Source organism: Neovison vison, chromosome 5 (assembly GCF_020171115.1).
Source record: "Neovison vison isolate M4711 chromosome 5, ASM_NN_V1, whole genome shotgun sequence".
NCBI lineage: Eukaryota > Metazoa > Chordata > Mammalia > Carnivora > Mustelidae > Neogale > Neogale vison.
This window is the reverse complement of record NC_058095.1, coordinates 47,477,762-47,504,429: the sequence shown is the minus strand read 5'-3', so window position 1 is coordinate 47,504,429 and position 26,668 is coordinate 47,477,762. Positions and strand designations below refer to the sequence as shown.

Below are 26,668 nucleotides of genomic sequence, written 5' to 3'. Positions count from 1 at the left end.
AGCAGGGAAGTCAGAAGTGAAGGCGGAAGTACAGGGTTAGCGAGTGAAGCCCTCTGCTATGGCTCAGCAGGAGTTGGGTGCTCAGACTTTGAGCAGGGTCTTGAAGGATGCATAGGAGTTTACCAGGAGAAAGGAAAGATAAAGTAGGAAGGGAAATAGAAGAAGTGTTGAAGAAATGTGGAATTTTTCTTGAGGCAAAAGGCTAGGATTTGAAGAAAGGGAGTAATAGGGAGGGGGAGGAAATATCCAAAAATGAGTGTGAAAGATTTAGTTCGCCTCCCAGAAAGGAGTTTGGGCTTTTTATCCAGAAAGGCATAGGGAGGGGCGCCTGGGTAGCTCAGTCAGTTAAGCATCTGCATTCCGCTCAGGTCATGATTCTAGGGTTCAGGATTGAGCCCCAGGGATGGCTCCCTGCTCAGCAGGGTGTCTGCTTCTCCCTCTCCTCTCTGCTTGTGCGCTCTCTCTCATTATCTCTGCCGCTATCTCGCTCAATAAATGAATAAAACTCTTTAAAAAACAAAGGCATAGGAGAGCCAATGAAGGATTTTAAGTAGAGGAGTGATAGCTTCTAGAGCCTTGTTTTTCAAAGGCTAAGGCTGGGAGGAGTAGACTGGAAGAGAATATTAGCATTTATTCACCAATCCCGATGTACAGGGCATTGGCTCTATATTCTATCCCTCCAACCCTTTAGGACAGCGTTTTTCAAACTGCTGGTCATGATCAAGAAAAAGCGGGCAGGCAGAAAGGGAGGGAGGGAGGAAGGAAGAATAACAGGATAGAAAATATCAGCGTACCACCGGTAGGAAGGTTTAGTATTGTTTGCGGAAACTTTGTTATACATTCTCGCAGGAGTGTTGTGTACTGTATCAGGATTCAAATGTATTTCTCGCTGTGGCTTATGACTTGAGAGAGAGAGAAAGAGAGAAGCCGCTGTTCTGAGGTGTAGGTGCGATGAGCCTCACTGTACGGATGAGGACGGAAGGCGCGGGGGGTTTCAGCACCCTGCCCCTCCAGCAGGTGTCATTTTCGAACCCAGTCTGGTCTGAAGCCTGAGTGCATTCCTTCTAGATGATGCCAGGCAGCGCCGTCCGAGCGCTGCGTGTACTCACACAGCACCTCGTTCAAGGGCGTTAAGTGGAATGGGACCAATTCAGTCCACCCGAGGCGCTGGTCCCAGCGCAGATTCCTGCCCCAGGCGCACAGAATCGGATGGTCAGAGGCAGCCCCGGGAATCTCCCTTCTAAAAGCTTTAGGAGATTTGGGGGGACAGCCCGTTGTGGGGGGCGGGTCGCTGCAGGATCAGGTGAGGATCACCAGGACGGCGAAATAATCCCTTGTCTCAGAAGTGTCACGTAGCACCAACTCCCGCTATTATTGGACTCCGATGCCGGGCCGCACAACGTCGCCTGGGGTTCAGTTCCCTCCGCCGAGGCGCTGAAAGGCGAGGGACTAAATAAAGGACTGGTGGCTTTCCACTCACCACGTACGGGGCTTGAGCGGCCGAAGCGCAGCAGCCCGCTTCCGTACCAGGGGGGACACTGGACTGAGCTATAGCGTATGTACTATTTATAGGGCATTTCTGGGCCTCACCCTAAGGACTTCTGATTGGCTTTAGGGGAGATCTATCACTCATCTTTTGGGTTCGAGGTGGGTGGAAGGTCAACCACGACCAATACAAAACCACTCCTCGGCTAAGCCCCTCCTCATCTAGCTTCCTGTTGCTGTCCATCAACCACCTGGTGGGCGGGACTTTGCCTCCCGCCAATTGGCTGGCGAACATGTCGTTCACTTTTCAGTAGGTTTCCGGTTAGTGCCTTCTACCGTCCATCAGTGACATTTCATGGGTCGATTGGCTAAACCAACGTCGCTCTAGACGCCCCTCTTTGATTGGTTATTGGTGCTGTCGGTCCCCAATGTACTGAATTCTTATTGGTGAAGGCTGCCGTCGCTCGGGCGGTGGCGGGCTCCGGGATTGGCGGGTGCTGGGCGGGCGGTGTCAGGCTCTCGGTGGCGGCGGAGGCGGCGGAGGCCAGGGAGGAAGATGTCGTAATGAGCGGTGGGTCCTGGCCGCTGCCGGCGGGGTCTTCCCGGCCCCCAAGGGTCGGGAAGACGGGCAGAGGCCGCAGGGACGGGGAGCCGGGGCTGGGGGTTCCCCCCTGGGGCCGGGCCTGGCGCCGGGGCCCGGCTCCGGGAGGGGCGGGGGAGGGAGGATTCCCGCCCGGAGGAGGAGCGGGGCTGGCCAGCCGGGCGGAGGCACCCGGAAGGGGGCGTTCGACTCCCCGCCCCCTCGGAGCCCGCTGGGCGGGAGGGTGGCGCTTCCGGGGGCTGGCGAGAGGTACGGGCAACCGGGCGGGCCTGGCATCCCCTCCGCCCGGTTGCCGACCCGCCTCAGTGCTGCCCGGCCTGTGGACGTAGTCTGGATCCGCCCCGAGGAGGTGGCGGACGCTCGTAGTCCTTGCCGTGTGTTGGGGGGACCCTTCTGCACTCTGACTCCGGGTGCCCGCCAGCGATTAGCGCCCTTCCGAGTGCAGAGAGAGGCAAGGAAATGCTTGAAATGCAGATGGCGCCAACCACATGGGTACTCCTGGGCATAGAACCCAACCTGGTTCCCGATGCACCAATGGAGAAATGGTGTCAGGACACGAGAGCACCCCCTAGGACAGATGACTTCTCGCCTTAGATTGCGGAGTGGGCAGAGCCTCCGTTTATTGTTTTTACTTGGGTCTTTGAGCACCAGCAAGAATCATGCAAGCTCTTAGCCGAATTGTGGGCCGTTTAAGAACTTGTTGACAAAGAGTTCCCAGCCTGTTAGCTGATGCTCCGTTGGGGGGGTACTGCTGATTTCCAAAAGCCAGGTGCAAACCTAAGGGATGACAAGAGAAATAAAATAAAACAGATACTTACTTTCTTCTCCATCCTACCTCCATCCCCATTGCTGACTTCATGGTTTTCAGCCTCCTATCCTGCTTCTTGGCTTATGTTCCCAGTGGCTTTCTAATTAGTTCAAAAAGAACTGTGTCTTTTCTGGGCAATTGAGAAGCCTGTCTTCAGTGCATTCCTTGTTTTTTATTCCAGTATATCCTCATGTTTGTTTCTCAATTAACTTGGTCTAGAGGGACTCCCTCTGGCTTTTCTCAGTGCACATTCTCCCAAAGTTTGTTTTTCTTGAATTTACTTCTTGTTCACTTGTTGATTCCTAGAGAAAAGGAGGGAGGAGCTAGAGATCTGCTTTAAGCAATGAATTGGCTCATGGTCCCCCATTACACTGATTTTAAGGGATGATTTACAAGTGATGAGTGTTTCAAGGTACACTAGCATGCACTATCTAAAACTTGCATGCTCTAACCCAGAAGACATTCAGTATCATAATGAAGGACTAGGTGTTGAGTTGGTGTTTTGGGTAAGATTTTTAGGGCTACAAAGTTTAGGGTGTTGGTCAGTTCACAGAGAAGCTGTTAGAGGAATAGTGGTAGAGTCCACACCGTAGAAGTAATTTTGGTTAATAACACAAAGATACATGTTGTCTGCAATAATGAATGTAACTGCAGTGTCTTATTTTGTTTTAAATTCTTGTGTGTGATGAGGGGGCGAATCTGTCAGACAACCTAGCAGTTGGGCTGATGATGTCAATGTTCCAGTGGCTTCTAACAGGCATTAGAACCTGTTGGAAATGGATTCTCATTGGCTGGGGCGATTGGTAAGTTTTCTAATTCTGGTTCTTCCACTTGGTTGTACAGAGGCTTAACCTCTTCATTTGAAAGCAGCAACAAGGAAAAAAAAAAAAAAAAAAAAAGCTGGTCTGACATAAATTTATGACTCCCCTGAGCTAAAGACACAGTCTTTGCCAAGGAGACCCAAGTGGAGTTAGTTCATAATCAGATCCTCAGCTGACTGCCCAGTAGGGAGAACTGGCCCCAGGAGGAAGAGTTTGCATCAGTGTTGACAGCACAAGGGTCTGGCCAGGTTGCTTGCTTGGTTGGTTGGTTGGTTTTTCTATTAGTTTTGGCCTCTGGAGGCCTGTCAGAGGAGAGAGGAAGCTGTGAAAAGATTTTGGCAAATTATCTGGGTCAAGGAGCTTCAGGGCATAAACAGCAGATAGGGTGGTTCATTTGGATATCTTGGCCTCAACTTCCTCCTTCTGTTGATTAATAGCAGCCCTCTGGAGAAGCTGGAGATTCCCTTTAGCCTGAACCGTCCTTTGCTGTAGGCATGTGATAATTCGAGTCTGCTTTAAGCAAGTATTGCCCATCCAGGGCCCTTAGGAAGACATTCTAAACTTGTTGCTGCCCATCAGTAGAGCCTGGTGTTGGCTTGAGTTCAGTAATCTTCGAGACTGTCACCCCATTTCTATGATGGACATGTAGCATGGTCCTTTATTGACTAATCTTCGCTCCCTCTATTCTCTGTTTACACACGTATTGGAAGCCTGGCTTCCAAGGATTGAAAATGTAATTATTTTGGAGGGGATGGGCAGTGGCCACAGAATGAAAGATACAGAGAAACACTGCTTTAAAGCACATATAGAATATTAGAAAGTGTAGAGACATGAACACTTCTGAGTTTAAATCGTTATATGTGGTCCCGCTGAAACCTTGAGGGCTGAAGGCTTGAAGGGAAATCTATTTGGAGAAACTCCAGTACTTTCTTACGAGTTTATTGGCTGATATATCTGTTCCTTTGGGTCACTTAACTGGATTAGGGAACTTCTAGTAAGTTCTAAGCTAGGAAAAGTGGACCTACATGCTGGACCAAATTAATACAAGCTGGACTGAGAAATAGACCTCATGATGGAATGCATTTGTTGATGTTTTTGGTTGTTTTTTGCTATGAATTAAGTAAAAACATGCAACATTACCAACTCAAAGGCATTGTCAGCCTAAGTAGGGAAGGGATTAGAGATCGCCCTAGAAGAGATGCCTCTAGGTGGTACTGGTAGATTTGTTCTAGTTGATAGGATTCCAGAATGGAAAACTGATTTTTCTGTTGCCTCACAGGATGCTGGAAAGAGAACCCAAGAGCAAGGCAGCCTGCACTCGCTACTGGGGGGAAGCCATGGCGTCGACCACGTGTGTAGGGAGTGCTCTTTCTGAGTGCTCCCAGGCCACCACGGACACAGGGGGATTACTGTGCTTCTCATCGGGGCGGGCACCGGGCTGGCGGGCTCTGGGGAGACTAGCTCTGCTCAGGAGCAAGAGAGAGGGAAGAGGCTGAGTGCCCAGTTTAGAGGTCGCTCAGTCTGCACCCATGAACCGCTCCTAGTAGTGCTGAGATGTCACGGCTGTTTGTGTCATGGGAAGAGCCTGCGCGCAGGGCGCCCCCCCCCCATTTGAATGCTTCCTCTGGACACCTCATTCCCTTCGCTGCAGTTTATTTCAGCCTCAGAATCGCGTACTCTACCTGGCCAGGAGCCTCACTGCATCGCAGTGCCTTGGTGTAGCTTGGATGACTGGTGTTTTGATTCTGAGGGCTCTGAGATACCGGTTTGTTGTTATGCCACGCTTTAGGCTGTTAGGTGGCCTCTTTCATCTCAGCCCTGAGGTGGATGCGGCCCAGGAGCCAGCAGCAGGCACTGGCCTGCACCCTGCCAGATGTCCTCTTTCTAGAACTTCCTCTTCGGGGTATTTGTTACCTCTCCTCTGAGGCTCGGTGGAATCTACAAAGCGGCTTCTCAGAGACAGCAGGCAGGGCCATGTGATTGGAAGGGGAATATTTTTGCCCCTGTCCATGTCTAACCGAAGTCTTCTCAGATTGGCCTCAACACAGACTGAAACCTTTCTGAGCCTTCAGAACAGTAAATGGTAAGGCAGCCCTCTCTTCCCCAGGGAAATGAAGTCAGCACTCAACTCAGAACCAGTCCGCGCCTGGGATGAATTCAGGAGTGACTCAAATAAATGTGCTAAAGCAGAGAAAAAGCGTTTGTACAGAATGCACTTCTAGCGGGAAAAAACTGTATCTTGCTTTCTTTTTTTTCCCCTTCCCCAAGACAGTTGTGAGGTCAGTATTCTTTGAACCATTTCCTGGGGCTGCTCTGTCAGAGTGGACTTTCCACCACTGACCTCGCTGCCCTGTGTCCCCAAACTCACTTCTCCAGAGCCCCTTCTAGGACCACTGGGTATGACCCAGCAGGATGCAAACCAGCAAATGACAGTCACGTTTGGAGGAGAGGATTTCATAGAGCAGGTGCTCTCATTATCTGAACTCATTCGGAAAAGAACACCCCCCCACCCCCGCCCCGGCCATGTATTTATCGAAAGAATCACTGAAATGTGGTGCCTGGTGTGTGGTGAGGAGGTGTGGGTTTGGAGATATTTGTCCAGGAGCAGGACTGGCCGGTGCTTGTCTGCACACAGGCACTTGTCCCCTTGTGAGGTGACTGGCAGCTGGAGAGTTTCATCTGGGCCTGCGTCAGCTGCGCTGAGCTGCCAGGTGGATCCCAGCCTTGTGCCAGGACACGCACATCTGTGGGTTTTCTCCTGTGGTTCTTTAACTCCACTGAGGGAGTCCCACTCTGCAGCCTCGAGGTTTCATTCATTAATCCATTCCAAGAGAATATACTAAGCACCGACTGTGTGCCGGGTGGAGGGACACATCAGTGGGTAAAGCAAAGGGAAATCCCTGGCTTTGGGAAGCCGACATCTCAGTGGGCCACTGAAGTAAGTAACTGCTCGGTATGAGATGATGGGAGGTGCTAAGAACAAAGGACAGAAGAATGTGAAAGGGTGCGATTTACATAGGGTGGTCAGGGGAAGTTTCAGTGAGGAGGTGACCTGTGAGTAAAAGCAGACAGAAGGGAGAGAGTCAGCCCTGCTCAGTCCGGGGTAGGCGGCAGAGGGTGAAGGAGAATAGCAAGTGCAAAGGCCCTGAGAAGGGGCCAGACCTGGCAGGTCGGGAAACCACAGGGAGGAAAGCGTGGCTGAAGCAATGAAGGGGAGTGACGGGATAGGTCAGAGGGGTGACAAGAGACAGGTCACGTAGAGCTGTTATGTGTCGCGGTGGGGACTTCGGTTCTGACTTTGAATGGAAGAGGGGATGCTGTTGGGGGCGCTCAGAGCAAAAGAGTACCATGACGTGTGGATGGGTCTCATTCTGATTGCATGTTGAGAATAGGCTGATGGGAACAAGGTCAGAAGCCTAGCTAGGAGGGTTTTGCCCTTAACCAGGGAGACATGATGCAAAGACCTGAATCTGGGTGATAAGAGGTGGTGGCGAGAGCAGTCAGATTCTGAATCTATTTTGAAGGAAGAACCAAAAGGGTCTGCTGACTGTCAGATATAGTGTGTGGGGAAAAAAAGAAGGGGCAGGGATGACTTTCAGGGTTTTTAGCACCAAACCGCTGGAAGGACGGAATTCCAGCCACCGCGTGGGGAAGTTTGAAGGAGACACGGAATTAGGACGGTATTAGGGGCTAGTTAGATTTGAGATGCTTGTTAACATATCCATGTGGAGAGATGTCAGTAGGCAGTTGGATTTACAAGTCCGCAGGTACAAATTTGGAAGTCATCACTGTATAGAACCTGTGTATTGTTGGTTTTTTTTAAAGCTGTGAAGCTAGATGAAATCACCTAGGAAACAGGTGTAGACAGAAGAAAAGTAAATGCTGAGACGGCACCCTGGGGCCATGCAACCAATTAGAATTTGAGGAGAGGAGGACCCAGCAAAGTAGTCTTTGAAGAAATGGCTAGAGAGGCCAACCTGGCAAGTGTGTCCTAGAAGCCAAGTCAAGGAAGTGTTTCAAAAAGAGGGGTCCGCAGTCAGATCAATACATAGAATGAGGCCCAAGAACTAACTGTTAGACTCCGCAGTGTGAGGCCACTGGTCGCATGAGCCGTTTATGTGGTGAAACCTGGAGCATTTCCAGGAGTGGCAGGAGAAGAATTCGGGACAGCAATTATGGGTAACTGGAAAGGGATTTTGCTTGCAAAGGAGAGAAATAATGGAACTTAGCTGATGTAGGGAATTTTAGCTTCTTAATGAAATTGTGGGCCCCCATAAGGGTCCTGGACTGAGGCTGGGGTCAAAGTTGAGCACAGGGAAGACTCTACAGCTCCTGAGGTGTCTGGGTGGTGACAAGATCTTTTCCACCTTCCTCCTCTGGCCTGAGGCATTAGCAAGCGGCCTCTCACAGCTGTCCTCCAGGATTGGAAGTCAGTGAAGTTCCTTTTACCCTTACTGAGCTCTTCTGTGTGGTTATTATGCTGGAGACTTGCTTCTCAGCACTTTCGAGTGTAACTACCAGCGCTGCTCCCTCCAGGAGGCCAGTTCTCTTAGCTCATTTAGAAACGCCTTTGGAGCTCCAACTTTGTTCACGTAAACCAGCCTCGACTTGCTTTTCCCTTACCGGCTCTGAATTCTTCCAGGCCAGGCAACTGGGAGAGACTGGGCTCAGAAACTCTTCTGTTGGCTTCCGGCCCAGCTGAGCTGACCAAAATAGCCAGCAGAAGGGCTGTTTGTGCAGAGTGAAATTCCTCCAGGGGAAATACCATAGCACATGGCCAAGAAAGCCATGGTAGGAACCCATGAGGCAAAGGGAAAAAAAAAAGGGGGGCAGTACCCCCGAGGTCTGGCTATGGCCTTTGACCGGAGTTCTCTCCAGAGGGAAGAGAGCTTCCTAAAGCCTATTGTGGTATTTCTTAGGACCCCTTCTCTCATTCCCTGCCTCTCAGGAGTAGTGCTCCCAAGTGAAAGGCCATTGGAATGGCCCCCAGTCTGATGGCCAGGGCTTCAGCATCCTGCCTGAGGCCTCTTCCTGTTACTGGCGCTCCCAGCCGGCCCAGGGGAAGATCTGTAGGACAGATACCACTCCCTGCTCTGTGACTGGGGTGAGTGCTGTGAAGGGGGCTGTGAGGCCTATACACTGGCATAGAACAGGGACACCTGACCCAGACTTGGGGGCTGGGAGGGAAGAGGTCAGGAAGGGTTTTACCTGAGTTATAAACCAAGCTCTAAGGACCACAAACGGCCAGATAAATGAGAGAGCGCAGACTTGGGCTCCAAGTGAGAGAGGGCTTGTCATAGTTCCAGAGATAGAAAACACTGACGTGCCTGTGGGGGAGAGTTGGAAGAGCACAAGATAAAGGAGAGGTGGGGGGGGAAGGGCAGATTGCTTTGGCTTTACAAGCTTATCATAAGATCTTCTGGAAGCTATTGAAGGGTATAATCAGGGGAGTGGCTGGATGGGATTTGCATTTTAAAGATTCCTTCTGACACTGCTAGTGGAAGCTGGATTACAGTGGGCAAGGCCTGAGCCTGGGAACCTATATTGAAGGCGTTGGGCCGTATTCCAGGCCGAGCAGAAGGTGGTTAGTGCCAGGGTCATGGCGAAGGGGATGGAGAGCTGTGAGTGGATTGGAAAGAGGTTTATATTTAGGAGGTAGAGTCATGAGGACTTGATGAGTCACTGGCGATGAGGATGACGTTCAGGTTTCCTTGTGATTAGACATGCCAGAGAGAGGCTGGTTGAACCAAAGGCTCATCCAACCTGCCGGCGCTGAACGGCCACTGGGTCGCGTGCTGGGCACCCCTGCAGCAGTGCCGGGAAACTGGCCGGGCCCACCCCGGGCACCCTCCTGTGAACGTGGATAGACTTTAAACCCATGATTATTTAAAGGGTGGGGGTTATCAGAGGGCTTAACCTCCCCTTAGGAGTCTGAGTAAATGACAAAGTGCCTCCGAGTGGGCTCTCAAAAAATTCAAAAAATTTCGCTGGGAACAAACCAGCCTGAGACCCGAAGGGTGGGTAGGTGTTAGTTAGAGAAAGGAAAGGACAGCAGCAGAAATGCCAACTGCAAGGATCTGGAAGAGGCCTGTGGAGGCTGGAGATGAGAAAGCACGGGAGAGAATAGGCCAAGGTGGCGGCCCAGTGGGGGCAGTCCTGTGGCATCTAAGTGGGAAGCCCCCAGAGGGCTGGATGTCCCTGATTGCCACTCGGGAGACTGGGGCCACACACAGACCCGGGAGTCGTCAGTCTGGATAGTACCTGAAGCCTTGTGAGTGGGCATGGTCACTCGTGGAACGGGTATTGGGTGAGAAGGAGGGGTGTTGAGGAACAGCAGTATTGAAGGATGGCAGAAGGAAGACGGGCCCACAAGGGGAAGAGGAGGCTGGAGAGGTAGGAGAAGACTGTGGGAATTTTGAGGAGGAAATAGTCAAAGGGTCAAGAACTGGTTAAGAGGGTCTGTTGGGTCTTGGTGACCTGGGCAGGAGCCAGGTTGGCAGGAGCCGCTGCTCTGGGAAATGAGCAAGTGAGGAAGGAGGGCAGTGGTAAAATGCTGGCAGCTTTTCCACCAAGTTGGCCAGGGAGGGAGGGGAAGAACAGGCTGTAGCTGGAGGGGATGGTGGTGGAAATGGATGATCTGTCCACAAAAAGCCACAGGCTTGGGGCAGCGGAGAGGAGGTCTTTTCTGCTGGTATTGGAACTAAAGTGGCTTCCAGTATGGGGGAAGGAAAGGTGGGTGGTGCCATCAGACCCTAGACCCCACCCCCAAACCCCCAGTCTGGAAGCCTTGCTTGATGCCCCTGGAAGTTTCCTTGGAGCCAAAGAGAGCTACTCTTGCTTGTGTAATAAATCACAGTAAATCTTCACCAGCCAAGGGATTGTTGGGAAAGTTTTAGCCACTCTGAATTAATGAAAAGTCCAAATGACTGAGCTCTGAAAGGAGTGCAGCTTTTCTTTCAAGAATACTCAGTAAATCCCACTTACTGTGTTGCTAAATGTAGGTTTCAGTGACCGGATGTAAACTGGTAAAAGCAAATATAGTAACGGTTAAAATGGTAGAAGTGGCATAAAACAATTGCGTGATGATGCCCAGGGGTCCCTTTGCAGTTTTCATACACTAGTTACCCTCACTGTGAATAGTACGAAGACAAATTTAAGCACAATTTATGTCCAAATTACACATTTAAATACAAAGTTGCAAATTAATGAGGTTCAAAGTGCCTTTGATCACAGTCTTGCAGTTACGTATCTACGCTCCTTCTGAACCACTTTTCATTTTCAAACACCCAACTGGAAATGCTGCTTTTTTCCCTTTCATGGTTAATCCCCGGATATAATTCTGCAATGACAGGGAGATCGGTTTCTGCTTTGGTTGCCCAAGCCACAGCCCAGGGGCCGCAAAGCTCAGAGGGACACTCGGAGAGATACTTACAAACATTGGTTTGAGAGCTAGAGGGTTATTTCAGGAGCCGGCTGGGGAGGAAAATGAAACCAAACAGAAAAGGTACAATGTCAGCCCCAGCAGTTCTGGCCGCTTGCTTCAGTAAATGCTGCTGTAACTTCCTAACTGAAGAATTGCTCTGATCCCAGCCCCATCTCCAAACTGTTTTGAATCCAGGGTAAGGACGCCTATAGGGGGAGAGAGGAAGATGGGAAAGGGAGTTGAGTAAGAACCATGAGGCCTGTTTTCATTTCATTGCACCCTGCTCTGTGCCCGTTTCCTTAGCGGAAGGTATCTGCGGGAGGGTCAGTCCCCCATTTTAGCTAAGGGAACCTGAGTCCAGGGGCGCCTCCCGGGAGAGCCCCTGGCTTCCCTTCCCAGACTTGGCGGCAACTAACTGAGCTTGTGCTTTTAACAGCAACATGGTCTGAGAATTAAAAAAAAATCTTAAAGATCATCTAACTCTGCTTCCCACCCTATCTAGACCTCCCATCTCCAGCAGAGACACACATCCTGCCTCTGTCTAAACGATACCAGAAAAGGGAGAACATGACCTCAAAAGGCAACTGATGACATTTTTTCAAAGTTCTCCCTTCTGTTAGTCTGCAGTCTGCCTTTTTAAAGCAGACTCTGCATCCAACATGGGGCTCAGACTCCCAACCCCGAGATCAGAAGTCACACCCACTATCTGCTGGGCCAGCCAGGCACCTCAGAGTCTGCCTTCTTGACGTCTCCACCCTTCACGAAGTCTTGGAACCAGCGATGGGATGAATGCCCTGGTGGGTCTCACTAGTCCTGGCAGACCATTGCTGCTGTCCTCTGAACAAGCTCCAATTGAAAATGCCCCTTTCAAAATATCCCTCAGAACGAAACCTGACACTCCAGATGTGACCCAAATGTGCAGAACACACTAGGACGATTTTTTTATTCCTCCATGATTGAACTTTCTGGGAATGCAATCCCAAAATTGCAGTAGAGTTTTGGCAGCCACATCTAGATTCTCTTGTCTCGCGTTTAGCTTTGAGTCGAACTCACTGGGGCTTTTTCACAGAACCACTATTAAGCTCTGTTGTTCCGTCCTATATGTATGCGAGGTTTGTTTTTTTTTTTTACCCCAAGTGCAGGATGTACTCAGCTTCCAAGTTTAAACCACTATTTAGTGATTACCCACTGTGTGCTCGCTGCCTCTGTAGTAATTATTGACGCCTGCCAGGATCCCAGGAGGGTGCTGTTCCCTCTGTCCTGTAGATGGCACAGCCGGAGAGGGGTACCCCAGCCACCCCACAGATGACGGCATGACCCCAACTCTCATTTAGGTCTAGAACTTTGTGCTCCAAAGCACTGCACCTACTAGTTTTTAAAGATCTCTCTGAACCCTCATACCGACAGCCGGTGTTCTTATTATCATCCTTCTCTGTTCTGTGACATCTGCTAGTTGAACTTTGCTTGGTCTTCGCCTGGTTTTCCAAGCTTGCGTAGTGGATCGGCTACTCTAAAGCCACATTTTCCATTCTCTAGGGCACAGAACCAATGGAGTGAGTCACTACCAGCATTTAAAAAAACAAAGTAGAGTAGAAAAATACCCAAGCCCATCACACATAGTAAGGGCAGATTGTATTTCAGGAGACTCACCGCGTGAGCCCAGGACAGGGAAGTGTGTGGGTGTGCGCACACTGGGTCCTCACTAAACTGTTTTTGTAACTGTGGTTCGTGGTCTAAATGGTTGGAACGCCAGGGCTCTAAAGGAAAACTGTTTTTGAGTCAACTTAGATAGTTTCCTTTATAATGCTGCAACTTAATTATGCATGCAAATCTGTTTATCAGCTCATTGACCCAGCTCCTATAAAATTAAAGAACTCCCAGAGAAGCCAGGAAAAGTCCCAGCAACAGCCCCATTCTGGGCGGATGACATTTGAATGAATCCGATCACTGTTGTCAGCATCAGCGCCGCCGACTTGACACTCAGGCTGCTTGAGTTTCTCGCACGCCTACCCTGCAGTGTCCTGTGCCAAGCGGCACACTCCTGCCACGCTTCTTGAGAGCCATCATCCCTCACTTTGCACAAATATAGCATGAGTTAAACATGCAGAATTAAGTTGTCTTAATTAGCCCACGCAGTCAGTGGTGCCACTTGGCACCAGTACAGTTGTAAACACACACACACACACACACACACACACACACCGGCCCCAAAACACGCAAAGCTTGGTAAAGAGCAGTCACCCACTGGATGTTTGTTTTTAAAAGATGCCCATCACGGTGATAACACAAGAAGAAAACATTCTGGCAGGAAAAGCACACGGCTCCAAGGAGAAGCTGCAGACCCTCGCCCTGGGATGCCCCCCCGCAGTCCGAGACGCCCTGGCTACCCTGGCAGCAGTAGATCCCTCAAGATGCACAGATCTCAGCCCTTTTAGGGGGAGGCACATCGGGCTTAGCCCCCAAATGAGACCATCCTGCCTGTAGTTTTTTCCCTTAACATTCTTTTAAGAATATTAGGAAGATTTCATTTAGATGCTTTGTTGAAATAAAGACCACAGTCTGTACCTTCCCCTTGACATCCACGCGAAACCCCATACGCAAAACCCCAAGACACAGCGTGACTCCGCTTTCGCAGCCCCGTACTTACTCCTTACCGTCACTGTTTCCTCCAGGAATTGTAGTGTGCTGTTTGCTCATGCGTTCTCGGATTTGCCAAGGATGAGTGTCTGTCATATTTCGGGATCTTCCCTATACGATTTTGTCTAGAGCTGCCTGTTGGCTTCTCACACAGTTTATTTCTCTGAAATAATAACCTTGTTTTCTGTACTTCCCGAAAGCTACCTTCCAAAGGTTTCGGATGCAAGTCTCACTGCCTGATGATTGATGAACTACAAGATGGCATTGATTCTTCCCCCAAATTCTCAGGAATTCCATTTTACTTGTTTCTCTTATATCAGATTTAAGTTCAGAGTAGAGATTCCCTTCATTACTTCCTCAACATTCTTTATTTTTCTTTATTTAAAAAAAAAAAAAAGGCAGAATAGAGTATATTGATGGTGGGAAAATGAGAAAATCCAGAAAAACCAGGATAAAAAATTCTTTAAATCAAGCAAAATTCTACCCCCCCCAAAATAACGGGTTTTAGCAGTTCAGCATTTTCAAAGACTTTTCCTGCCATGTTCACATCTAGAAATATGTACACATGTAACAAAAATAGAATTTACTCTATTTTCATTCTTCTCATTATATTCAGTTCTAGTCTTGGTGAAGCCTTTGGGGCCGTACCTGTTATCCTACGTAAATTCACTTAAAGTGGTTACACGTGTGCTGAAGATCGTTACCTGGGCTGCGGGGCTTTTGTGGTGAAGGCCAAGCATATAGTACCTAAGACTTCCCCACGGAGCAGGCATGTCCTTGTCAGGGATGCTGGCTGAGAGACGCTTCTTTCTCAGGCTGGCTTGGCTTCTGGCTAGGGCAGGAGTAAGCAGGAAGCTTGGGTTAGAACTAGAGGATTAAGCGGAGTTGCTGCCCACCAAATAAGGATTCCGACCTAGCTAGAGAGAGTCAGCAGTACCCCGCAGAGACAGCTCCATTAGGTCACTGAAGCTGGTCTTGGCAAAGTCTGGGATGTTTGCGCTCTCCCAGGCTTCGTGATGGCTGGGGACGGGACCAGCTGCCCTCACAGCCTGGGTCGGACAGGTCATTGGAGGGCAGAGGTCATCCACTGAACAAGATGTAGGGTTGCTCACCCTGAGTGAGGAGGTGTGAGGAAAGGTTAACCTCTCAGAGAAGCAGCAGCAGAGAGAGGCACAGAGGGGATATGAGGCCAATGGGCCTGGGTTCCGTGGGTGCATCGTGTGCATTAGTCCATTTTTTCTTCCAACAGATCCACAGACCAGCATGGCTGCCACTGCCGCTGTCAGTCCCAGTGACTACCTGCAGCCCGCCGCCTCCACCACCCAGGTGAGCGGGCAGCGGGTGCTGAGGGTTGGGGGTGGCATCAGCCTGGAGGCACTCACTGAAGGTGACAGCAGACCACAGCTGGAAACTCTGTCCTGGCTTGCTGTAGACACCCTGAGCCGGGAAGGCTTGGTTGTCTCCTGTTTCTGAACTGAGAAGCCAGGGCCACTTATCAGAGGTGGCACAGCTGAGTCAAGGGGCAAAGCAGGATTAAACTCAAGGTCCCTTCCACCAGACCCACTGACCATAAAAGGGAAATAGAGGCTGTGTCCCTACACTCCAGAGGCTCTGTCCTGGTCACCTCGAAAGAGCAGCCCTCCCCACTTTACCAAAGTGTTTATTCTTCCTGTGACCTGTCCCGTCCTCTTTCCCTCTGTCCCCGTTCAGTCCTTCCTCAGCTGAGGAATCGGGGGCCCCTTAACCCCTGTGATGGGCCAACGGACCTCTGCCTGAGAGCTGAGGATAATTCCATGACCCCCTGAAACACAAGGCTTGTGGGAAGTAAGGGAGTTTATTCACCCTGTCACGAAGCCTTCTGGAGAGTTCTTCCTGAGAAAGACATTGCCTACCCTCTCTCCCTCAGAGAAAGAGGAGCCAGCAGATCCTCTGCCCACCAGGGAAGGGAATGATGGCAGCACTGTGCCTGCCAAAGAGGCGGCGAAGAGCCTGTCAAGAGGAGACGACCGCGAAGGGCGGAAGGGGTGGCTGGGCAGCAGGTTCATGGCTCATCTCTCCTCTGCTTGTTCTCCCGCAGGATTCCCAGCCATCTCCTCTAGCCCTGCTGGCTGCAACATGTAGCAAAATCGGCCCTCCAGCTGTGGAAGCTGCAGTGACGCCTCCTGCTCCCCCCCAGCCCACGCCACGGAAACTCGTCCCCATCAAACCTGCCCCTCTCCCTCTCAGTCCTGGCAAGAATAGCTTTGGAATCTTGTCCTCCAAAGGAAACATCCTCCAGATTCAGGGGTCACAACTGAGTGCGTCCTACCCTGGGGGGCAGCTGGTGTTCGCTATCCAGAACCCCACTGTGATCAACAAAGGGACCCGATCGAGTGCCAATATCCAGTACCAGGCGGTCCCGCAGATACAGGCGAGCAACTCCCAGACCATCCAGGTCCAGCCCGGTCTCAGCAACCAGATCCAGATCATCCCCGGCACCAGCCAAGCCATCATCACCCCCTCACCATCCAGTCACAAGCCCGTCCCCATCAAGCCAGCCCCCGTCCAGAAGTCGAGTACGACCACCGCCCCTGTGCAGAGCGGGGCCAACGTGGTGAAGCTGACGGGTGGTGGCGGCAACGTGACGCTCACCCTCCCCGTCAACAGCCTTGTGAACACCAGCGACTCCGGGGCCACCACTCAGCTCCTCACGGAGAGCCCCCCCACCCCACTGTCTAAGACTAACAAGAAAGCCAGGAAGAAGAGTCTCCCTGCCTCCCAGCCCCCCGTGGCCGTGGCCGAGCAGGTGGAGACGGTGCTGATCGAGACCACCGCGGACAACATCATCCAGGCGGGAAACAACCTGCTCATTGTTCAGAGCCCTGGGGGCGGCCAGCCAGCCGTGGTCCAGCAGGTGCAGGTGGTGCCCCCCAAGGCGGAGCAGCAGCAGGTGGTGCAGATCCCCCAGCAGGCCCTGCGGGTGGTGCAGGCGGCATCTGCCACCCTCCCCACCGTCCCCCAGAAGCCCTCCCAGAACTTTCAGATCCAGGCGGCTGAGCCCACGCCTACTCAGGTACCACACGCACCCTCTGCGCCTGCCTCCCGCTCACACTCTGTTCCCCCTGGGCTTGCTCGGAACAGGTTGCGGATGCATCCGGGTTGACCTGAGTGCTGGGAGTCTGTGATGTCTGGGGTGGGCGGTGAGGGGCCATTTCCGCCGACATACAGGGTCTCTTCGGTTCAGATGGTTCTAGACAGCTCATCCTTAGAAATCGGATGAGACGTCCCCATACACCTGTATTGCAGTCTGCTTTTTCTTTTTGGGGAGAAGTCTTTTTTGGAGGGTGGGTGGGGGCAGATACACACATTTTAATAATAAAATCTGCTTTTTACGATAGAACTGCAGACTCAGAACGGTAGCAAGAATGAAACAAATCTCAGGCAGAACTGTAGAATTTGATTTAAAGCAAGAAAACAAAGGAGACAAATTCCGGTCATTGTTAATGGCAAGGAAAAAAATAGGAAGACACAGCCCAGCTTGATGGCAGGAAGACTTAACGCTAGATTCATCTGGGATGTTAATAATTCAGTAAGAGTATTCTTATTGGGGGCTTAGATGAAGGTGCTGGATTACTCTAGAACCTATTTGGCTCTGTGAGGCGGTTTTATTCTTTGTGTATGCCTAGTAAATGCCAGAGGTGATGCCCATGTTGTGGATGAAGAACGTGGAACTCAGGAAGTATCCAAGAGCTTATGGGGCACGGATGACAAAAGCCAGGATTCATCTCAAATTTCTGACTTTAACCCCCACGCTCTTTTCCACTTTTTATGTTGACTTACTGTTTCCTGCTACAAAAGTTGAGGACAAGGTGGTGGTAGTTGTTGTTAAGGATCTTTTTAAAATATAAGGACATAGCTCCTGCCATTAAGGAGTTTATAATCCAGGTGTTCGGAGAGCGAACTGGAGCATCACACTGAGTGACAGTGGGGAGTTGTGTCCTCTTCTGGGTGGAAATGAGATTAAGCTGTGGACAAGGAAGTCACAGAGGAGGAAAATCTAAGGCCTGCCCTGGAATGCCTCCTCCCTCCTGGCATGTTATGTATTGCCAAGTGATTTTCTTTAAATTGTTTAATTTGCTTACTAGAATTCCTATGAGGTTCCATTACCAGGCCTACCTTACAGATGAGGAACTCAGGTGATGGCGGCTTCCATGCATATCCTTGGTGGTACCTCTCCTCCCTTCCCTGAGGTCCCGCATCTTGAGATTGATGGAGGCAGGGCTTCAACCCAGGTCTTCCTAAGGAAATAATCATACATACACAGAAAGTTTTACCTACGACCTTATTTCGTAAAGATGCCACAGCTTTCCAGTATCCTGAAGTGCTTTATATCACACAAGTGGTACTACAGTTAATTATCTTACAGCTAACTAAATTCCTCAGAGTGGGGCAAAGCCTATGCACGTTTTGGAAAGGCATTATATTCTGTATCAGAGATGGGCAGTCCATAGCCTGAGGTCAGACCTGGCCCACGCTTCTGCTTTGTAAATAAAGCAAAACTGGAATGCAGACGTGGGAATGCCCCTGTGCCCTGCATTCGCACTACAAGGCAGAGACCTCATCGTGACCCGCAGAGTTTAAAGTATGTACTGCCTGCCTTTTATAGAAAAACTCTGCTGACCCCTGCTCTATACTATGAACAAAAAATGTTCTAGTGACCAAAACTTCAGATACATAGAAAATAGCAGTGATATGCAAAAAAGGCACGATGAGATTGATCTGCTCATTAAGGGATAACAGGACTTTTGTTTCTTTTCTTTTCTTTTTTTTTTTCTAATTTATTTATTTTCAGAAAAACAGCATTCATTATTTTTTCACCACACCCAGTGCTCCATGCAAGCTGTGCCCTCTATAATACCCACCACCTGGTACCCCAACCTCCCACCCCCCCGCCACTTCAAACCCCTCAGATTGTTTTTCAGAGTCTATAGTCTCTCATGGTTCATCTTGTTTCTTTGCTTTTAACTGAGAAGCACAGTCCCAGACGACCCAGGAATTAAAAATAACCCTAATCGAAATCACAGCAAGGTTTTTTGTTTTTTTTTTTTTTTTTAAACAAATAACTTTGCTCCTGGATCATCTGAGTGTAAGTTACCACCATAATCCCTGTGACTTGGAAGTGTTTTATAGAACATGTCTCATCATTACATGCAAGGACGTTCTCCATGACAACAGTACAACCATCAGATCTAGGAAACTGGCAGTGAAACATGCCATTGTCTTTCGTTTCCCAATCTTCACTTGATGGGCATAACTTTGACACTTTTGAAGGCCACAGGCCAGTTATTTGGAATATGTTCCTCAGTTTAGGTTATATGATGTTTCCTCATGACATGTGGGTTGTGGTTTTTTTGTTTTGTCTTTTGTTTTTCAGAAATATCGCAGACAGGATACTGCGTTCTCACTGTACCCAAAGGGCTGTGTGATTTCGGTTTGTCTCAGTACTGGTGACAAAGTGATGTTCACCAGATTTCTACACCTTTTCTTCTTTGTAACGAACTAGTGTTTTGTAGGGAGGTACTTTGACATGATGTGAATATCCCATTCCTCATCAACCTTTTTCCCACTTGTTTTAGTATCTTCTCTTATGATAGAGATTTTCTTAATGTTTCGTTTTAGAAGAACTTTCTATTTACAGAAAGGATGCAAAGGTAGTGCAGACCGTGTGTTTCCCCTCTCTCTTGGTTTCCCCATTGTTAATAATCGTACGTGACCAGGTACCTTTGTCAAAATGAAGACGCTGACATTGGCACATGACTGTTAAACTACTCCACGCTTGATTTAGAGGTCACCAGCTTTTCCATTTATGTCCTCTTTCTGTTCCAGGACCTGGTCCACATGCCACATTGCACTCAGTGGGCATGTCTCCCCAGTTACCTCAGGTGATAGCTTTTGGTCCTTGTTTTCCATGATTTTGACAGTCGTGCAGTGTATTGGTCAAGTATCCTACAGACTCTCCCCCACTCCGGGGTTATGGGCTTTCAGAAAGTATGCTACAGAGGTGAAATGGCCCTCCTACGTTATATGAGGGGCATGTGCTATCCACGATGTCCTGGTGACACCCTGTCCCTGATGTTAACCTTCAGCGCTGCTTAAGGCCGTATTTGCCAGGTTGATCTTCGTTGAAAGTTATACTTTTCCCTTTCTCTGTTCTTCGGAAGGGCGTTGCTAAGTCCCATCTTCAGGGGTGGGGATTGAACTCTCCATCCTGAAAGAGAAAGTATGTAATATTACTTGGAATTCTTCTATCATGAGAAGGTTTTTTCTTCCTTGCTCAGTTTACTTTTTTAGTCATTTATTTATAGCAGCAGGGGCTCATGTGTATTTATTTTATACCTTGGATTATAATCCAGGACCATGTTATTTATTTTCTTGCTCACATTGTTCTGGCTTCAGCCATTTGGAGGGCTTCAAGGTTGGCCTCTGTATCCCCCGGCCTACTCCCACCTTTTTTTGTCGTTGTTCGTTAAATCAGCTTTGAGATATTCACATGCTATGAAATTTACCCTTTTAAAGTGTACAACTCAGTGTGTTTTAGTATATTCACAGAGTTGTACACCCATCCCTGCTGTCTAATTTGAGAACATTTTCATCACCCGAGAAGAGACCCTGTACCTTTAGGAGTCCCTCCTCATTTCCCCTTCCCCCCCAGCTCCCCTGGCACCCACGGATCCATTTTTTTGTCTCTGTGCAAAATTCTGGACATTTCATTTAAACGGAATCTGACAGTCGGTGATCTTCTGCAACTGACTTCTTTCACTTAGTAATAGTGTTTTCAAGGTTCATCCCTGTTGTGGCAGGCGTCAGTGCTTCGCTCCTTGTTATCTATTAGCCCCAGCCCTGGGATCTACCGTTCTTCTTGGAGAGTGGGATGACAGTCGCTTAAGTCTTTCTCTTCTCCATTTGTTTATTTAGGTGAACAGGGAGTGTTAGGTTTCCATTTTGTTCTGTGGGTTGTAATCCGTTAGTATTATGATTTTGATGTTCAGGTTATCCCCATTTGACCCACTAGTGGGCGCCCCCTCAAGGGGGCTCTTGTGTCCTTTTCCCGTGTTACCCCTGTTTCTTGAGGACCTTCTTTTTTTTTTTTTAAAGATTTTTATTTATTTGTTTGCCAGAGATCACAAGTAGGCAGAGAGGTAGGCAGAGAGAGAGGGGGAAACAGGTTCCCTGGCAAGGAGAGAGCCCGATGTGGGGCTCGATCCCAGGACCCTGGGATCATGACCTGGGCCGAAGGCAGAGGCTTTAACCCACTGAGCCACCCAGGCGCCCCTCTTGAGGACCTTCTTGCTGGTACCACAGGTGTTCCAGGCTTTTCTTGTACTCTCTCTGCCCCCAGACCTGGCATGAGCTCTTTTCTCCAAGGAGCCTTGGTTCCTCTTAGTGGAGCATGATATTTAGAAGCAAAGACCCGAGTGCTGGGCGAGCTCATTGCCCCTTGGGTGTTGCTGCTTCCAGCCCTTCTCAGCAGACACAGCCAAGAACTAATACAAATACACATGCACATATATGTACACACATAAGGCCTGGGTGGGTGGATATGAATAAGTAAAATCTTTAAAAAAAAAAAAATAAGTTTGGACACATACACATACACCTACATATACACACATTTATATCTCTCTCTTAATATTGAAACCCACGAGTTTCCACAATATCTCTAATACCTGTCTAGTGCCACACACTTCATTCTAGTTTCTCCCTTTCCATATTTGTATACTTCTTCTCTGACGGTAAGAAACCTTGCTTCCTTTGGCCTCAATATATTCCTTTCTGGATCTCAGCTCTCCCACATGGACATGTCCTCGACCCACTCGTGCCCGGCCGCTGTCATCAATGCCGCACAAAAGCCCTCTTCGTCCCACTCAGGCTCTAACATGCATATCTTGACGCCTTTTGAGACACATTCCCAAATTTCCCTCCAGCGAGCCCAGACCACCTCATACTCCTGCTCCTGATGGAAGAGTGAGTGCCTGTTTCCCTGCTGTCTCACCAGTAGTGAGCATTAGATTTTCTTTTTCCATCTTTGCCAATCTGAGGTGGAGGACAACTGTTTCTCATTGATCGTGCCTCCTAAGAGCTGTTTTCATTTGGTGGTCATTCACGGTGCATCTTTTGTGACATTACCATTTCACTGCCTTCTAATTCTCTAATTCTTGAGGGCTGGCATTGTATCTTTCCATGCTAAGTAAATTCATGTTTGGTTTCCAGTCAGCAGTCAGCATTTGCTACCTCAGTACGGGGATGCCATCAGCAGCGTGAATGTAGGTCTGGGCAGTCAGAAGAGACTTGGGTGGACCGAGAGGCTCCCCCACTTCTCTCTTGGGTGATGCTGGGGTGGGGTGACACTGCATTCAAAGGTACCGGAGGAGTGGGAGGCCCAGTCTGTCCTGGGGCGCTGACCCTTTTGCTCCCGCCCTTCCAGGTCTACATCCGTACGCCTTCCGGTGAGGTGCAGACAGTCCTTGTCCAGGACAGCACCCCGACAACAGCTGCAGCCACCTCTGCCACCTCCTGTAGCAGCCCGGCATCCCGTGCTCCCCATCTGAGCGGGACCAGCAAAAAGCATTCTGCCGCAATTCTCCGGAAAGAGCGCCCCCTGCCAAAGATCGCCCCCGCTGGGAGCATCATCAGCCTGAACGCAGCACAGCTGGCAGCAGCGGCCCAGGCCATGCAGACCATCAACATCAACGGGGTCCAGGTCCAGGGCGTGCCTGTCACCATCACCAACACCGGCGGTGAGGGGGGCAGCCCCTGAGCCAGGGTGTGGGCAGTTGGCTTGTGTGCCCCGCCCATGGGAACTTTGGGCCAGCCTGGGGTTCCCAGTCACCATAGCGAGGACACTGCCCATCATTTGCCTGGCCCCTTCTAGTTTAAGAGTATGTCTGCTTGGTCCTTACAACTGTAAGGACCCCAGTGAGATTGTTTAAGACACACGTTGGCGCCACCTGACAGCTGAAGGTCTTGAGTATAATGGGGAAGTAAGATGTACTCAGGAAAACTCTCCAGCTAACCTGCCCATGCAGATTGGTTTTGTACAGACCCGAGAGACAGGTTCAGGGGAGGTTCCAGGTAAAGGAACTTGAAAGAAGGCTTCTAGAAGGAGACAGCCTTGAGTTAAGGTGGGAAGGAGAGGATGGAGTCTTCGGCAGTGGGAATGGCTTGAGCAAAGAGCACTTTTCAAGGTAGTGGGAGCTTTCCGCATCTCCTCTCTCCATCCTTACAAATATGTTTACCTACACATTGTGTAAGTGTGTGCACTTACACGTTGTGCGTCTGGGTTAGGGGCATGGGATGCCTCCACTCCGAGAGACACCAGTGTTAGGTCAGTCACACTCCCCCTGCTTGAGAATGGCCTTATGCAAGTCGGAAAGGACTTGATTTTGTCCTGGTTTCTCACTCTTAGTACCAAAAGTCCCTGGAGACCTTCCTGGGAGCAGAGTTGGTGTCTGAAGAGGGCCTGAGCTTGGAGGAGTTTCCGAAGAAACACTCCAAGCGAAGCCAAGACAGGAGCTTTCCTCACTGAAGTCACCCGGGCAGGGTAGTGACTTGGGACACTGACATCAACCGCCTGGGTTCAGATCCAAGTCCTACCAATGATTAGCTCTGACCTTGAGAAGTTATTGAGCCTCAGGTTCCTCAGCTGTAAACAAGGGATAATGGTGTCTGATTTACGGAGTTGTGAAAGTTAAGCAAGTTAATACATCTGAAGCCTTGAAAACTGTATGTGGCACAGTAGAGCCTCACAGAAATAGGAGTTGCCCCCACGATGCCCTTTATCGTGGGCAGATGGGTGTCTGGCTTCTGTATCCTCAACTCCACACCCCCCACCCCGCCCTACAGGGCAGCAGCAGCTGACGGTGCAGAACGTCTCCGGGAACAACCTGACCATCAGTGGGCTGAGCCCCACGCAGATCCAGCTGCAGATGGAGCAGGCCCTGGCTGGGGAGGCCCAGCCTGGGGAGAAGCGGCGCCGCATGGCCTGCACGTGTCCCAACTGCAAGGATGGGGACAAGAGGTAACGTGGGGGCGGGGGTAGTCCAGACCACCAGCGTGGCACGTGCCCCGTTCCCCTAGCCCTCCTCTGGGACACAGATGGAAAGGGGCTGTCCTCCTCACCCTTCCCATGCCCTTGAACCTGACCTCTGCATCTGTTCTCCGTCCTGTCCTGGCTCCATCTTCTACCTCCTCCCTTTCTTGGCTTCCCACTCCCTCCGGCCCTTCCCCTCAACCCAATTCCCAGGTCTGGAGAGCAGGGCAAGAAGAAGCACGTGTGCCATATCCCCGACTGTGGCAAGACTTTCCGGAAGACATCCTTGCTGCGGGCCCATGTGCGCCTGCACACTGGCGAGCGGCCCTTTGTCTGCAACTGGTTCTTCTGTGGGAAGAGATTCACCAGGAGTGACGAGCTGCAGCGGCACGCCCGCACGCACACAGGTGAGCCGGCCGCACCCCCTCGCTGCCTTCAGCAGCACCCTGGCTCCTGGTCTTGCCGACGGGCTGCCCCACTGAGCGCGACCTGCAGACTCTTCTCAGGGGGGGCCAGGATGACCCAGGAAATTCTTTCAAACCAGCCCTCCATGGCAGTGTTTCCCAAGCGGAGGCCATTTACCCATCCCAGCGTCCCCAACTTCGCCGCATAGTTACTTAACAAGCCCTGATGTAGAGGGCCAGCATTGTACGGTGCTTATAACCCGTGAACTCATTTAACCCTCAGAATGACTCTGTGGGGAGGGCTCTTTGACTGAACCCATTCTACTGAGGCCTAGAGAGGTGGCCGCGTCACCCAGCCAGTGACTGATGGAGCTGGGTTCAACCCAGGCCCTCTGGTTCCCAGGTCCACACTCCTGGCGACTTTCCACACTGCCTCTCCTCTGTTATTTACCAAATGATTTCCCGCATATTGTTTTACTATTTTTACTCATCTGTGTCCAGTGCCATGTGTTTGATCCCATGGGCTTGATACCATAGTCATATGTTTTAATGCACTGGTATATAAATACAGGACCATAAAATAGAAAAATGTTCGTCCATCTCCCACCAAACACCTCTGCCGGTATCTCCGGCGGCTCCCAGTACACACTTTGAGAACCACTGCTAGAGCGAGAGTCCCAGACCCTGTCCTGGGACTGCCGTCCTGGGGATGGGGATGGGACACACGACCCAAAACTACAGCCCCTGGCTGATGGGGAGGGGGGGTTGCTGATCTGCACCCCCCCCCCCGCCCTGTAGGGGCCAAAGAGTCAACACTCAGAACAGCAGCTGGCAGGTCAGCGAGGAATGGGGCTTTCCTAGGAGGGGAAGACAGGGAGCTGGGGTTAGTCACAGGGATGGAGATCAGAAGGAAGCAGATGACAGTCTTCCCTAGGCGCAGGGAAGTCACTCAGGGGCACAGAGAAATGAGAACTGCCAAAGGGTTTGCGGGAGTAGACCCTAGGGAGCAGCTGCGTAAGCAGGAGGTGGGTGGAACAGGGTGTCCAGGCCAGCTTTACAGGGTGCCCCTCACACCACACACGCACTCCCTTGTCTGCTAGGACAGCGTCTGCACGTGGGCTCTGAGTGACTTGCATCTTGTCTTCCCAGGGGACAAACGTTTCGAGTGTGCCCAGTGTCAGAAGCGCTTCATGAGAAGTGACCATCTCACCAAGCATTACAAGACCCACCTGGTCACGAAGAATTTGTAAGGCCAATCTAGCCGGGATTCAGTCCCTTATCTGCGTCCTGCCTGGGCCCCTGGTGGAAAGGAGGTCCCCGGGCTGCCCTGGGCCCCTCCCTTCTGTTCTGCAACTGTCTCCCCAGGAAGGGGCTCCACTGCCCCACACTCGCCTCCCTCTCAAGCCCCTTGGCTCCGCCCTGGCCCTCCCCTCTCACCTCGAGCTCCCGGCCTGCCCAGACCGTGGACGTTGGCCATGCCCAATGAGACGTTCTAAACCAGGACGAGTGGGAACCCTTATTTCCAAAGGAAAAACATGAATTTCACTCCGTCGAGGAGCAAAGTGAGCCCCCCAGCCCTTTCCCCCCAACACTGCCGGAGTCGCATTGTGCCATGTCTCTCTCTCTCTCTCTCTCTCTCCCAACACACACCCCTCCCCAGCCCCGCCAACCACCTCGGATGCCCTGGGACCCTGCACCCAGGGCACCACTGGCACTCCCCCTCCCCCGGAGAGGCTCACGGGGCTGCCTCCACTCCACATGCCCAGCCCTGCCACAGCTCTCCTCCAGCACATTCCAACTTTCTATTTAAAAAGTCAAGCTACCCACCGATGCCCTCTTTTTCTATGGAGAACGTTGCCTTATACTCTACTTCAGATGATGAACACTGTGTATTGTGTGTGCTTTAAAGTTTTATTTAATTGCTCCCTTCCTCCTGTCCTCGTTACTCACCTCCCCCACGCCTGCTTCAGTTTAGGGTCTGGGGGGCAATGAAGAGCATACGGATTTTTTTCTCACTCTAGCAATTCTCTTTTCTAAATGACACAGCATTTCAACTCAAATCTGGATTCAGACAAAAACACCTTCACCTCCTGATCCTCTTCCCTCTCCCCCCTCATCCCACCCTTGCCGGCCCCAGCCCTCCTTGTGTACAGTGTATATTGTATAATGGACAATTGTGTCTACTACATGTTTAAAAACATATTGCTTGTTATTTTTGAGGCTTTTAAATTAAACAAAAATCCAACTTTATTTTTAGTTGTAACTGCTTGAGGTATGTTTTATGAATTAAGTGACAGATTTGTTATCCTTTATTAACGATGTACTTTGTTGGTCAGCACTGGGCTGACGAAAATTTTTTCTTGCTAATAAATTTAGTTGCCTGAGGCAAAATCTGCAACCTGACAGTGCAGCTTCCTTTA

General features: G+C 50.4%; 1 protein-coding gene and 1 long non-coding RNA gene across 6 annotated transcripts in view; one reads left to right on the top strand and one right to left on the bottom strand.

The window, feature by feature from the left end:
* The first annotated feature begins 2,015 nt into the window (after nucleotides 1–2,015).
* SP2 (Sp2 transcription factor) lies at nucleotides 2,016–26,639 on the top strand. Its single transcript, XM_044248804.1, has 7 exons — nucleotides 2,016–2,056; nucleotides 15,025–15,101; nucleotides 15,853–16,827; nucleotides 22,240–22,552; nucleotides 23,658–23,832; nucleotides 24,058–24,251; nucleotides 25,398–26,639. The coding sequence occupies exons 1-7, from the start codon at nucleotides 2,050–2,052 to the stop codon at nucleotides 25,496–25,498; spliced, it is 1,842 nt and encodes a 613-aa protein (XP_044104739.1). The 5' UTR covers nucleotides 2,016–2,049; the 3' UTR covers nucleotides 25,499–26,639.
* LOC122906633 overlaps nucleotides 2,647–26,668 on the bottom strand; it is a 30,879-nt gene continuing 6,857 nt past the window's right edge. For 2 of the 5 annotated variants that reach the window (XR_006384575.1, XR_006384578.1), the window contains exons 2-7: nucleotides 19,536–20,022; nucleotides 17,931–18,052; nucleotides 14,480–14,607; nucleotides 12,540–12,670; nucleotides 11,148–11,344; nucleotides 2,647–2,863 (exon numbers count right to left, since the gene is read on the bottom strand). This is a non-coding gene — a long non-coding RNA (uncharacterized LOC122906633). Of the gene's footprint in view, nucleotides 2,864–10,699; nucleotides 10,738–10,863; nucleotides 11,055–11,147; nucleotides 11,345–12,539; nucleotides 12,671–14,479; nucleotides 14,608–17,930; nucleotides 18,053–19,535; nucleotides 20,023–26,668 lie in introns of those variants that run through there. The other 3 variants (XR_006384579.1, XR_006384577.1, XR_006384576.1) reach the window with 3 other exon arrangements.

What these genes read in the sequence shown, in the direction of transcription:
- SP2 (XM_044248804.1), top strand. An exon ending in CTGAGCCCACGCCTACTCAG is followed by an intron (nt 16,828 to 22,239) that starts GTACCACACGCA and finishes CCGCCCTTCCAG; the next exon opens with GTCTACATCCGTACGCCTTC. An exon ending in GCACGCCCGCACGCACACAG is followed by an intron (nt 24,252 to 25,397) that starts GTGAGCCGGCCG and finishes TTGTCTTCCCAG; the next exon opens with GGGACAAACGTTTCGAGTGT.